The 12,712-nt window shown below is 43.6% G+C and overlaps 1 protein-coding gene across 1 annotated transcript; it reads right to left on the bottom strand.

Annotated features, from left to right (window-relative positions):
* Positions 1 to 299: 299 nt before the first annotated feature.
* On the bottom strand, positions 300 to 11,918 carry Hrg (histidine rich glycoprotein). The gene is made up of 7 exons (XM_021184912.1): positions 11,648 to 11,918; positions 8,259 to 8,369; positions 7,489 to 7,579; positions 5,792 to 5,958; positions 4,457 to 4,537; positions 2,857 to 2,958; positions 300 to 1,214 (listed from the first exon to the last, which is right to left on the bottom strand). The coding sequence occupies exons 1-7, from the start codon at positions 11,861 to 11,863 to the stop codon at positions 372 to 374; spliced, it is 1,611 nt and encodes a 536-aa protein (XP_021040571.1). The 5' UTR covers positions 11,864 to 11,918; the 3' UTR covers positions 300 to 371.
* Between the last annotated feature and the right edge of the window lie 794 nt (positions 11,919 to 12,712).

Raw genomic sequence — 12,712 nt, 5'->3', positions numbered from 1 at the left:
GCAACCTAAGAAGCAAGCCAGTAAGCAGCATTCCTCCATGGCCTCTACAACAGCTCCTGCTTCCAAGTTCCTGGCCTGTGTGAGTTCCTGTCCTGACTTCCTTTGGTGATGAACAGTAATGTGGAAGTGTAAGCTGAATAAACCTTTTCCTCCCCAACTTGCTTCTTGGTCGTGATGTTTTGTGCAAGAATAGAAACCCTGACCAAGACAACATCTTTCCTCTCATTTCCATTTGCCCATCATTCTGGCTTCTTTCCCATACTTCCCTATGTATGAAACCAAAGTTAAAGTAGATACACTTTTCATTTCTAACTCGTCATATTTTATTTATTCAGAATATTGTCATCTTCCCCCTACCAAGGAATCAGGTTTTATTTTGGAGGTGTATATCCAAAAAACTTGGAAATTTGTGGAAATTCACTCTCAAATTTCCCTGGACATGACCTGGAGGCTGTCTGAGGGAAGGGCCGAATCTCTGGTTGTAGGGGTCTGTTGCAATTTGGCAATGAGAAGCTGGGGAAATTGGCTTCAGGAAGAGTGAGAACTTCACCTATATTCAGTGGAGGGAGTTGGTAGACATATCCAATTTGTTGGTGGTGGAAAGGAAAGAGTCCTTTGCCTGGACCTATTTTTCTTGAGTGTCCATGTGGTGGACCATAGCCCCGATGATACTGACCTTTGAGTTCTTGACTATTGGAAGGCGGGTCACAAGGTCCATTGTCAAGGAAGTCATGTCCATGAGGATGGTGACCGTGGGGATGGTGACCATGGGGATGGTGACCGTGGGGGTGGTGACCGTGGGGGTGGTGACCATGGGGATGGTGACCGGGGGGATGGTGACCGTGGGGATGGTGACCATGGGGATGGTGACCGGGGGGATGGTGACTGTGGGGGTGGTGACTGTGGGGGTGGTGTCCATGGGGACGATGTCCATGACAAGGATGCTCATTACAACTGTGATTATGAGGGGGTCTATGGGTTCTGTTGGCACCAGAATGAGGGCGATAGCCAGGGGGCAGTTGTGGAAGGGCTCCTTCTTGAAGGCGTGGTCTGTCTGAATTATCTTTTCCTTCTGGTGGAGGTGGGCATCCAAGTTCATCTGTCTTATGGGTATGATGATGATCCTTGGATCTACTGAGCTTACACAGATGTTTGTCACAAAGAGGACGCTCATGGCCCCAATGGGGTTTCATGTCACTTGTGTTTTTATGATCCTGGTAAAGGACACAAAGACATGAATAAAATTATGTAAGAAGTTAAATGTTAGGCTTGATTTAGACTGGAGGCACTCAAAGATTTCACAAATTGATTTAAGAAGTAGGATACCCCCCCAAAAAAGCATTGATTTTTTTAAAACATTACTATATGTAGGGGTTTGCCTGCATGTATGTCTATGCACTGTGTGTGTGTGGGGGGAGGGGCTGTGGAGGCCAGAGAAGGTAGCAGATCCCCTAGAACTGGAGCTACAGGCAGCCATGAGTTGCCATGTGGGGCTGGGAATTGAACCCTGGTCCTCTGGAAGAGCAATAAATACTCTTAACTGCTGAGTCATCTCTCCAGCTCTGGTTCTTACATTTTTTTTTTCCTAGCCAAATTACATTTAAAATAAAAAAGGAATGTGTCGTTGAATAGCTTGATTATTTCCCAAGAGGAAAATGACAAATCAGAAAGCTAATGTGTAAGAGTGATCCTTTGGATGGACTACACGCTGTGTTATTTTTTGTTTTTTTTTGTTTTTGGTTTTGGTTTGTTTTTGGTTTTTCGAGACAGGGTTTCTCTGTGTAGCCCTGGCTGTCCTGGAACTCACTCTGTAGACCAGGCCGGCCTCGAACTCAGAAATCCACCTGCCTCTGCCTCCCAAGTGATGGGATTAAAGGTGTGCACCACCACTGCCCGACACATGCTGTTTTATAAAAAATTGTATTAAACTTATTTTTTCTTGTGTCAATGAAAAGTGATGAAACTCTATCAAGGAACTGCCTATTAACGTAGAATTTTTGATGGATCTGACATTCTCAACACAGTCCCAAGATACTCTCCAGAAGATAGACACCTGAACTTCTCAACCCTAGCTTTAGCTTTTAAAAACAAACAAATAAAAAAACCAGTGTTTTTCTCTGTAGCTCAGCCTGGCCTGGAACTTGACTATTTTTCTTTTTCAGTTTCCCACATGTTAGAATTACAGTTGTATACCAAAACACACTTTAATTTTTAAAAAAATCTGCTGGGCGTGGTGGCGCACGCCTTTAATCCCAGCACTCGGGAGGCAGAGGCAGGCGGATTTCTGAGTTCGAGGCCAGCCTGGTCTACAGAGTGAGTTCCAGAAAAGCCAAGGCTACACAGAGAAACCCTGTCTCGAAAAAACCAAAAAAAAAAAAAAAAAAAAAAAAAAAATCTATGGTTAGGCATGGTGCTATACATCTGGCTATGTGTCGCAGTGTACAACTTTAATTTCAGCACTAAGAAGCCAGAGGTGGGAAGATCTCTATGAGTTTGAGGCCAGCTTAATTTATTCAGTGAGTTCCAGATTAGCCAATGCTACTTAGTGAGGCCTTGTCTCAAAAAACAAAACAAAACAAAACAAAACAAAACAACAAAGGAGCAAACAAAATCTATGGTGCCATGTTTTTGGTGACAACAAACCTACTCTGTGATTCTGTCTCTATCTTTCTGTCTCTTATACACACACACACACACACACACACACATACATGTACACACACATGTACACACATATACTCATACACATGTATACACACACACATCATAAGACTCAAATGAACCAAATGTACTATGCAAGAGAAATTGTCACTTGGTCTGGTCCTGCTCACGATGAAGGATGCTCAGTCAACCCACCTCAATGTTGAAGACTTCGCAGTTTATATCAGTGGAATCTGGGGTTTCCAAGTCAGAGGCTTCTATATTGTAGGACAAAAGTGCTCTGCAGAATCCAAAGACCTTCAAAGGGAAATGCCTGTTAGCATGTGCAAGAGGGGTATACAGTGAATGTGTCCATATATGTGTGTATTCACAGGGGTGTGATGTTTCTAGCCAAGAAAAGCTTTAAATGAACAAGAGGAAAGGGTCTGTATCTTCCTTGGGGAATCTCTGACATACATGCACCACACCCAAACAAAGAAGGAAAATGAAAGACAATACTATCACACACCACATCTGTTATTTATTATTGTCACATAGTCAACACTTGGATGAAGTACCGGTTCCACAGGTTTTTATCAGGCTTCTGTGGGTTTCTTCCATGAACAGACACACTGCACACCTGTATGTAGTACTAGGAACACATGTCCCTGCTACCCTTAGGCTAGTGTTTCTGCAATAAAGACCTGGGTGGCTTGTGCCTGGGAGAATGGGAAACGCTGTTGAAGACAGATTTGTGTAACTTGCAAATGCTGGGAAGGGCAGAGCCACTACAAAGATGGGTTTGCTTGAGCCCTGTTAACATGAGTGTCTAATGGCTCTAACTGGCTGGCATTCTGTGTTCCAGAAGCCCCTAAACCCATTTGTCAAAGGACAAGAAGACAATTCATTTCTAAAAAAAGCTAGGCATTGAGGCTGTCTGTAGAGTTTGGAAGTCAAGGAGACCTATATGAATGTGGACTTGCCAGTTACCAGCAGTGGGAAATGAATTGGACAAAGATTCTGAAATTCAGTTTTGCAAATGAGTGGGATACCCACAGGTACAAGCAGCTTTGATTACGTGAGGGGAGGCTGCTAGCTTCCCCTTCTCCAACCTTCATGACTCTGCAGTGGGTTTTTAGCACCACACAAACCCAGTGAAGTGTTTGTCTTTGGGGGCTTCTAATGAGGAATCTAGAACTGGCTCAAGTAGGAAATTTGAGCAGCTGGAATGTGTATGTATATAAGTATGCATTTGCATTTGTGAAATTGATGACCCAGCACATGCCTCTCCCCTTCTGGCTGGGGAAAGTGGAGGTGCCATTAAAACCCAGAAAAGCCCTCGAATTGAGAATTAACTAACAGTGCACAGGTAAGTGAGCCAGACACTTGAACCTCCACACTGGGGCTGTCAGGAAGCTCAGCAGACAATAATGTATGTGGAGATGCTTTGTAAACACCAAGATACGAAGTGCTTTAGTCATTTTCTCATCATGATGACCAAAAAAACCCTGCTAATCAAGGACTAAAGGAAGGAAATATTGGGTGTCGTCAGTAAGACCTTCCAGCAAATAATGGTCAATCTGATTCAGGAAGAAGTGCTGGATTCTAACCAAGCTTGGCAGGGCCACAGTAATGTCCTCACTTGTCGTCTGGGATACCTGCAAGCGTCAATTCTTGGTGTAGATGGCCTTAGTGCAGGCTGGTTATTAGCTCACTAAGCCTTTAGTCTTAAAGAATTGAAAATTCAATTCTAGGCATATGTATATAATGCAATGTATATTCTTTAACTCTCTCAATGACAGCACACCATACTCACCAGAGGGGACCTGGGGACCTGCTGTGTGGAACAGTTCCTCACGGAGAATTCCACATAGTAATTGGTTCTTTCCTCTCCTCTCTAGAACAGAGGAATCAACATGGTTTCATGAGCATAAAAGCTAAGAGGAAAAGTAACAGCCATTATACAACATCTTGTAAAGCACTATGGGAATTAAAATGATGAATACATGCTATTTTCCTTTGGTTGCTGCCGAATAAAAATATATTACATCAGTGATAAGAGATCACCATTTTCCGGAAATTCTGTAGTATACAGGCATAGCATAGCAGGGAAAAACAGTCTCCCTGAGCCCCAGATCCACATTCTTGGGGGGAGTCACTGTTACTTTTTTGTTTGTTTGTTTGTTTGTTTGTTTTATGCATGAGATGTTTTTCTTGCATATGCTTCCGTCTAAGGAGGTCAGAAGATGGTGTCAGATGATCCGGATCAAGAGTTACAGATGATTGTGAGCCATTACATAGGTTCTTAGAATCCAACCCAGGTCCTCTGGAAGAGCAGTGGGTGCTCTTAACCTGTGGGCCATCTCCTCAGCTCTGTTCCCACTGGTCTGAAGTGCTTCTCCTTATACAGGCTTTGCCTGCATGTAGAAGCATGCAGGTGATTAAATACCTCATATACACGGGCTCACATGCTAAATATTGTGTGAAGCCTTCTTCTTCCCTCCTGCCAGTGCCTGTTGGTTCAGCACATTCTTCATAGGACGCCATGTTATACGCATCCCATTGCTTGAAACACCATGATCTATTTGATTTTCCCTTTTCAAAATACTTGGCAGGGCTGGGGAGATATTTCAGTGTTTAAGAGTACTCACTGCCTTTTCAAAGGACCAGTTCATTTCCCAATCAGGAGATCCAATGCCCTCTTCTGACCTCTGGGGGCTCAGCACACATACAAACAAAACACACATACTCACACACACACACACACACACACAAATAAATAAATAAATCTTTAAAATAAAGCCAAAACATTAACTGTCTGTTCCACATAACAGCTCTGGGTAGGACGCACTAGAATTCTAGATCTATGAGCCTTAGTATTCTACCATAGGACGCTAACACTGGATGTTTTTTAGTGCTCAAGTAATCCAATAATGCTCTTGCCTTTCCTTTGGCTTCTTTTTTTCTGTCAGATAATAATTCCATCCTCATCCCATTGTCTCTTCAGTAAGAGAAGTTTATGGGATTGCTCTTCACTAAGCATCAAAGGCTGCAACGATTTAAAAGGTAGCTGCCCAAGTGAGACAGGTGTACAGTGTACAGGGCAAGGCGCTCAGCTCACCCCTGCCAGGCTGCGGTAGTGGGAACTCACCGCTCTTATAACCCGTTCTGCCCGTTCCACTCTGAAAGAGGCAAAGTCACCATTCTCCATTTTGTACTTTTCCAGGGCTTTACGGGCTTGCTTTCTGTAGAGCTCGGAATCCTCAAAGAAGTCCAAGAGTACAGGACTGTCTTTGGTGTTGCGAAGTGCTGAAGAGACTAGAGGAAAGAGAAAGACAGCCATGTCACAGGGTCAGAGTTGGAAGTGGCAACATCAACACTAGATCAGAATACAGCACATGTAAGCACAGCCCAGAGAGGGACACTGTTATTACAGATGGACTAACTGAAGGTTAAAGTAATTTGTCAAGATCAATCAGCGAGGCAGCAGCTGTTCTTCCCTGCCGCTCTGTCTGACCTCCATCCATGACGCCATGCCCATTCCGGCCTTCAAAATGTGCTGAAAGAGCTATGCTTCTGTGCTTCCTTTCTTTGTCAAGGAGAGAATGGAAGCTTTAAGTTAAAGCTACAGAAAATGGTTGCACACAATCTCCCTCTCCCCCTCCCCCTCCCCCTCCCCCTCCCCACTCCCTTCTCTCTCTCTCCCCACAGGTAATCAGCCACAGGGAATCACCCTGTAGCTACCCTCAGACCCACACCACGGCGAGTGCTGGGAATATAGGCCTATAACACCACGCCTTGCTTCTCTCGGTTTTTTAAAAGCAATTTCCTGTAGAAGCGGCTGTGTTGTTAATGCTGTTCAGTCTGAACTGCTCAGCTGTTCAAGCTGAAATATGCCCCTTTAAAATTAATTCTTAGCTGGGCAGCGGTAGCCATGCCTTTAGTCCCAACATCCAGCAGGCAGAGGCAGGCAGAACTCTGCGAGTTCAAGGCCAGCCTATTCTACAAAGTGAGTTCCAGGACAACCAGGGCTAAACAGAGAAACCCTGTCTCATGAAAGAACAAACAAACAATAAAACAAAACAAACCTAATTAATTCTTTTGGAAAAAATACTAAAATACTTAAGAGTCTGGACTCTAGAGTCAACACTGTAGAGATTTAGATATAACATTCTTTGTCATGCCTCAGTGTGCTTCTGAGAACACACCTTGGAATCTTTGCCAGCCCCAATTATTTTTATCTCTGCAATAAAAAGTTCTACAACGTTTACTTCATAGCCTTGTGTGGGATTAAATGGAATGATCGGCACTAGCTAACACAGTATATAATTACTTTATACACTGAAATATAGAACTTTCAACTTGTTGAAGCCAATTCTTATCAAGGGCTAAGTATTCTGCAAAGCGACCTCATTCTATTTAATTCCAACAAGAATTCTAAACAAGGAAAACCTAAATCAATTAAGTAACCTGCTCCCCAAGTCACAAGTACTCTGGAGATAAAATAATTGGCACGACTTTGGAGGCAGAATCTAGACACAATGATGACACGATTCCATCTCAACAGTGTTGACTCAGAAAGAATGGGTAAATAATGAGGTTCGACTTCAAGCTCAAACCGGCCTAACCTCAGAATTAAGTCTCTGCAATAAATTCCCACATCTATACAATAACTGTCTTTAAGTGAGGTATGTCAGAAGCAGGGAGCTGTGCTCTGTCTAATGTCAGGAGACTCATACTAATTAATGGACAACACAAGGACAGGCACCCTCTCCCATTCCATAATGCTGTTACAGAATGGTTACCACGGTATGACTGAGTTCTGTGCAATTCAGCAGATGACCTTACCAGAACTTGTGGTGCAGTTATAGCCATTCACACTAAGATCTTGAGACTCATTTGAGTATCTTGTGGCTATTACCTTACATTGTCCAATCACCTGTAAAAGAAGAGGATTTTAAGCCCTTATGGAACTACGTGCCTCAGTTTGACTTTGAGGAAACACAGCCACCATCTCTCATAACGTGTGTTTGGGGGTTTCTCCATCAGTCTTCTCTCAGACTGTGAGCTGCACACCACTGGCATCCCAAACCCTTATGAGAGCACCTGCTTAAGTGGACTGTGGCAATACCCCAAATGTTTTCAAAGAAGGCAGGACTAGATAGAGCCCCTCAGTGTGTAAACCTCTCACTTCAGGACTTGGCATCCTGTGTCTGCTCATTCCTTTGCACTCTCACTTACGACAGGGAGACTGGCCTCAGTATCCAGGTCTATACACAAGAGGAGACCTAATTCCTCACTGCAACAGTGGCCATTACTGCTACCAGCAGTCTTCACAGCACACAATCCCAGTTCATAAATGCATAGGCTGTGTGGTCTGGAAATAACACTGGAGTCCATATACTGAAGTCTAAAGATGTTTGCTGATTTGCCTAAGACTTGAAGCTGGTGATGTTATCTCAGGGGGCCACAAGAGTACAATTGAAAGTTAATATCATCTGTGTGAATCACCAGCATCTTTTCCCATTGTGGTAGCCCAGCATGTGGTGGTGGCTCCCGTGAGTGAGCAGACTAGAAGGAAGAATGGTGAGAGGAGCCCAGTGGTCCCAGTTACTTACTATTTCAGATTGCCACCTCGATGGAAGACAGTCATCCCGGGCTTTTGTGGAAAGGACCCAACAGTCAGACTCTATCACATCTAAAGCTAAGTAGTAGACCGTGGCCGTTCCCTAAGGGAGACAAGGAAGGGACAGGTCAGGAGGATGCGGGAACACAGAGATTTTTTGTTTTGGTTTATGGGTTTTTTTTTTTTTTGTTCATTTTTTAAAAAATGATTTATTTATTCTTATTTTGTGTCCATTGGTGTTTGTCTGTGTGAGGGTGTTAGATCCCCTGGAACTGGAGTTGTAGACAGCTGTGAGCTGCCATGTGGGTGCTGAAATTGAACCTGGGTCCTCTGGAAGAGCAGCCAATTCTCTTAACTGCTGAGCTACCTCTCCAGTCCCTTGTTGTTGTTGTTGTTGTTTGCCACGCTCTCCGGTGAGTCAGCTTGACAGGCTGAGGCTTAAAAGCTACTCACGAGACAAAGAGTTTCACAGAAACTCACTCCTGGAGTCTGGCATTCTCTCTAACCCATACATTAATTTTCCATTCCCGTGTTAGTCTAGTGTATGGATCCACGTGCTCTCTTTTAGTATTATCCTATTATAAGTGCCTTTTAAGATTAAATTCTGACATAGCTAAAGCCTTCTGCCAGTGTTCCAACAGTCCTAGAACGTCCTTGAGCAAGACCATGGGCTTGAAATTCAGTAGGAATGTTGCTATTCAGTGACATTCAGAATAGCCTCTGGTACTACACTAACATTTAGAATAAAAGCCAAGTCGCTCCCATACACAGGAATTTACAATGGTTTAGGAAGTAGATCGGGCTGTGATTTTAGAGTATTGCATTATTCATGAGATGGTTAGCTAGAAAGAAACTCCCTAGTTAGAACCATGACTTGGGTGTGAAAGCCCTTGCCCTATGAGTGAAAAGACCTCACACCTGGCTTCTAAGACTATAGCTGAGTTACACCCATACACGCATTTACAATGGCCTAAGGGGAAGGTGGACTATACAATAGACTAAAATAGGAACTATGGCAAAGGCACGAAGCCCTTGACCCTGGCTTCTAAGATTAAGCGAATCTTAGGTGGAGCCCTTGTTGATCCCAGTTGTTAACAATGAATTCTATCTCAGGTGGTTCCCGTTAGACCTTCTGTGTTTGCATTCTTCTGTTTTATGTAAGAATCCAGTAACCTCTTTGTACCTTGCTAGTGTGTCACCCAACTTCCTTATTGTCTTCTGCATAAAAAGTTTGATGCTCGATTTGACAAATTACATTCAGATCCAACACAACCTCTCCTGTGTGCATCTGTCTGTCAATTCATCCGACACTTTGCCCACCCACGACTAGAGACCCGTTCCACGCAGACAAAGGGGCCCAGAGGGTCTGCGGCAGTTGTTGTTGTTGTTAAAGATGTGTTTATTTATTATAAATACTGTTCTGTCTGCATATATGCCTGCATGTCAGAAGAGGGCGCCAGATCTCGTTACAAATGGTTGGGAATTGAATTTAGGACCTCAGGAAGAGCAGTCAGTGCTCTAAACCTCTGAACCATCTTTCCAGCCCTGTTTTTGTTTTAATAAAAGCAATATCTTCCTTTCCCTTTCCTTTCTTTCCCTCAATTCTCCTCCACTCCCTCTTTTCCTGCCCCCTCACCTTTCTTTCTCTCTTCTTCCTTCCCCTTTCCATTTCTCTATCCCTTGTTCATTCTCTCTCTTTTTAAAGAACAGGATCCCAGAATGTAAGAACCCAGTCTGGCTTTGAACTGATGTTTCTGCTTCACAGGCCCACATGCTGAGATTACAGGCATACACTACTGTAGATCCAGAGGTTTCTTCTTTCACCTTTAAAAAGCTGCCACTAAATGGTCTATTTTTTGGAGGGTAGTGTTGAAAGTGCAAACCCAGAGTTAAAGGTGACAATAGCCACCACCTCCTCTGGTCTGTCCTCGTAGTCCTAATCTCTGTTCCTGAGCTGGCTTTCCTTAATCTTATCTGAAGATAAACCTCTTCTCTTGATCTCTCTGGGGTTCCCTGGTTCTCAGTGGCTTTATTAATTATTGGGGGGGTGTTTCTGGCTATACAAAGTAAATCTGCATGGGGCTCACACCTCAGATTCCAAAGCTCAGGAGGAGATCAAGAGTTCAAGACCAGCCTGAGTTAGCAGCAGCAGCAACAGCAGCAGCAGAACAAAACAAGTAAGAAAAGAAATATAAATACATCTTGCGATTATCAGGTTTTTTCCTTTAACCAATCATAAACAAGGCTGAGTGGTCTTTCCTTGAAACGTCTCTTATGTCTTGTCTAGTCCATAGTTTGGCCACTGCCTCGGTCTGGTCCTCATTTCCGCATTCCTGGATAAGTGAACAGCTTCTTAGTCCATATCCCTATCACCTGCCTCTGCCTCCTCAGTCCCATTGTGCCCCCTCCTCCCACTTTCTGTACTGCCATTCAGAGGTAGCGCCATTCTCTTTGACCCTGTGTCAGACAAAGGTGATAGAGTGTGACAGATGCTCTTTAAATTGTTGGTTGTCTTAAGTTGCTGTGTTACGGTTTTCTGTGTTTGGCAGTGGTTCCCAATGCTGTAAAAAGTATAAACTGCTTTGTGCGTCATCTGCAGTTGTCCCTGCTCTGGCTTCCTGATTTTAGACATTCCATCGTAGAAAATGTATGAAATTGTTATTGTTGTTGTTACTGTTATTGCTGCAGGGGGAGGAAACAGCATCTCTCCAGAGTCCCGATTAGCCTATCAAATCCGGTCTAAACAACCATACAATTTAAGTGAAGACAGTAAGCTTACTTGGCTTCAAGATAAGCCCGTACTCTCTTCCAACTTCACACTGAGCTCAGCCTTTCCAGAGCCCTATTGAACTTCTGTAATTCCTACCTGCTTGTTCAATTGCTTTGCAGTATCACTCTTTCTGATTGTCTGCTCACCTTGAGGAGCTGTGGTGTTGGAATACACTTATTCAAATCCCATCTATCCTCCAGAACATACCAACATATTTCCCTTTCAGGATTAAGAGATCTATCATTAAATCGCTCCAATATCTTTGGCATGGATATGGTCACAAAAATATCCTATTTTTCACAGTTGGCCTATGTGAATTTTGCGGATTATTATTTTCTTGAGAAGCACGGCTAATTCTAGTTTCCTTTTCAAAGTTCTCACTGTTCTATGGGCTCTATGGTGCTTCAGAATAGTTACAGATTGATGCATAGTTACTGATATGCCAATACAAAAGTTAGTTTAAAGGTAAACCCAACAATTTTGAGCACCTCAGAAACTAAACAGGAAACCTGATGAAAGTTGTTAATTATGCAAAGCAGTCTGCTCCTCCAGTCCCTTTCCCACCTTCCACATTGTCTCCCAGCTCAACTCCTCCATTGGCCATGTCTTACCGCTCTGTCCAAGTGGGCGTCAGAGACCCGCAGCAGCTCGAAAACATAGCCACTCCTCCGCCCTTTATTGATCAGGTCTAGAACTTTCTCAGCCAGAGGCTCAGAAGCATCACAGTTGGTGGGACTCAGGGCATGGGAACACTGCAGGGTGACTAGAAGCAATGCTGTGGCGAGCACCTTCATTGTGCTAAACCATCCTTGACTGTGGTCCACCATAGCAGAGAATTCTACCGTGATGCACACTCAATTGATAAAGGTCTTTATAGATTTTTTGTTGTATAACTGGGCATGTTCACTTTGACCCCAGGTTCAAATATCTGTCAACAGTCTGTAAATGATTAGTGTAGAGAAAGTTGAGACATAACACTGATGAGTGGGTAAAATCATCATTTGTGCAATACGCTATATCTGGTGGTTAACTGATTCAGGGTGTGTTTAACCCAAAGCACTTATTGTATTGTTATGATGGAGTTGGGAATAAGTTTTCTTATAGCTGTCTCATTTGGAAATCTCTATTGTCAGCTGCATCTTTGGATTATGGCGCTAAAATTCCTTAGCCAAACACAGGCAAATTATCTGAGGCGGGTAACCCATTCCATAGCCTGCCTCTTGAAGGGCCTGGCCTTCAGCTGTGACTGTGGAATCAGATGGACATTTGACACTGTTATCTTATTACTGTGTAATGCTATAAAACCCCTCTGCCTTAGTCACTGTTCTATTGCTGTGAAGAGACACCATGACCATGGCAACTCTTATCAAAGAAAGCATTTCATTGGAGCTTGCTTTCGGTTTCAGAGGTTTAGTCCCTTATCATCATTGTGGGAAGCATGGTGGCATGCACAGGCAGACATGGTATTGAGATATCGCTACAAGTTTTACATCTGGATCCACAGGCAGAAGGAGGCGAGAGCCACTGGACCTGGCTTGGCCTTTTGAAACTTCAAAGCCCACCGTGAGTGACACATTTCCTCTAACAAGGCCACATTCACTCCAACAAGGCCACACCTCCCAATCCTTCTCAAGTAGTGCCATTCTCTATGCCTACGCATTCCAACATATATGAGC

The sequence above is a fragment of the Mus caroli genome, chromosome 16 (assembly GCF_900094665.2).
Source record: "Mus caroli chromosome 16, CAROLI_EIJ_v1.1, whole genome shotgun sequence".
Taxonomy (NCBI): domain Eukaryota; kingdom Metazoa; phylum Chordata; class Mammalia; order Rodentia; family Muridae; genus Mus; species Mus caroli.
Note: the sequence above shows the minus strand (reverse complement) of the source record. Positions and strands in the feature narration are given on the sequence as shown.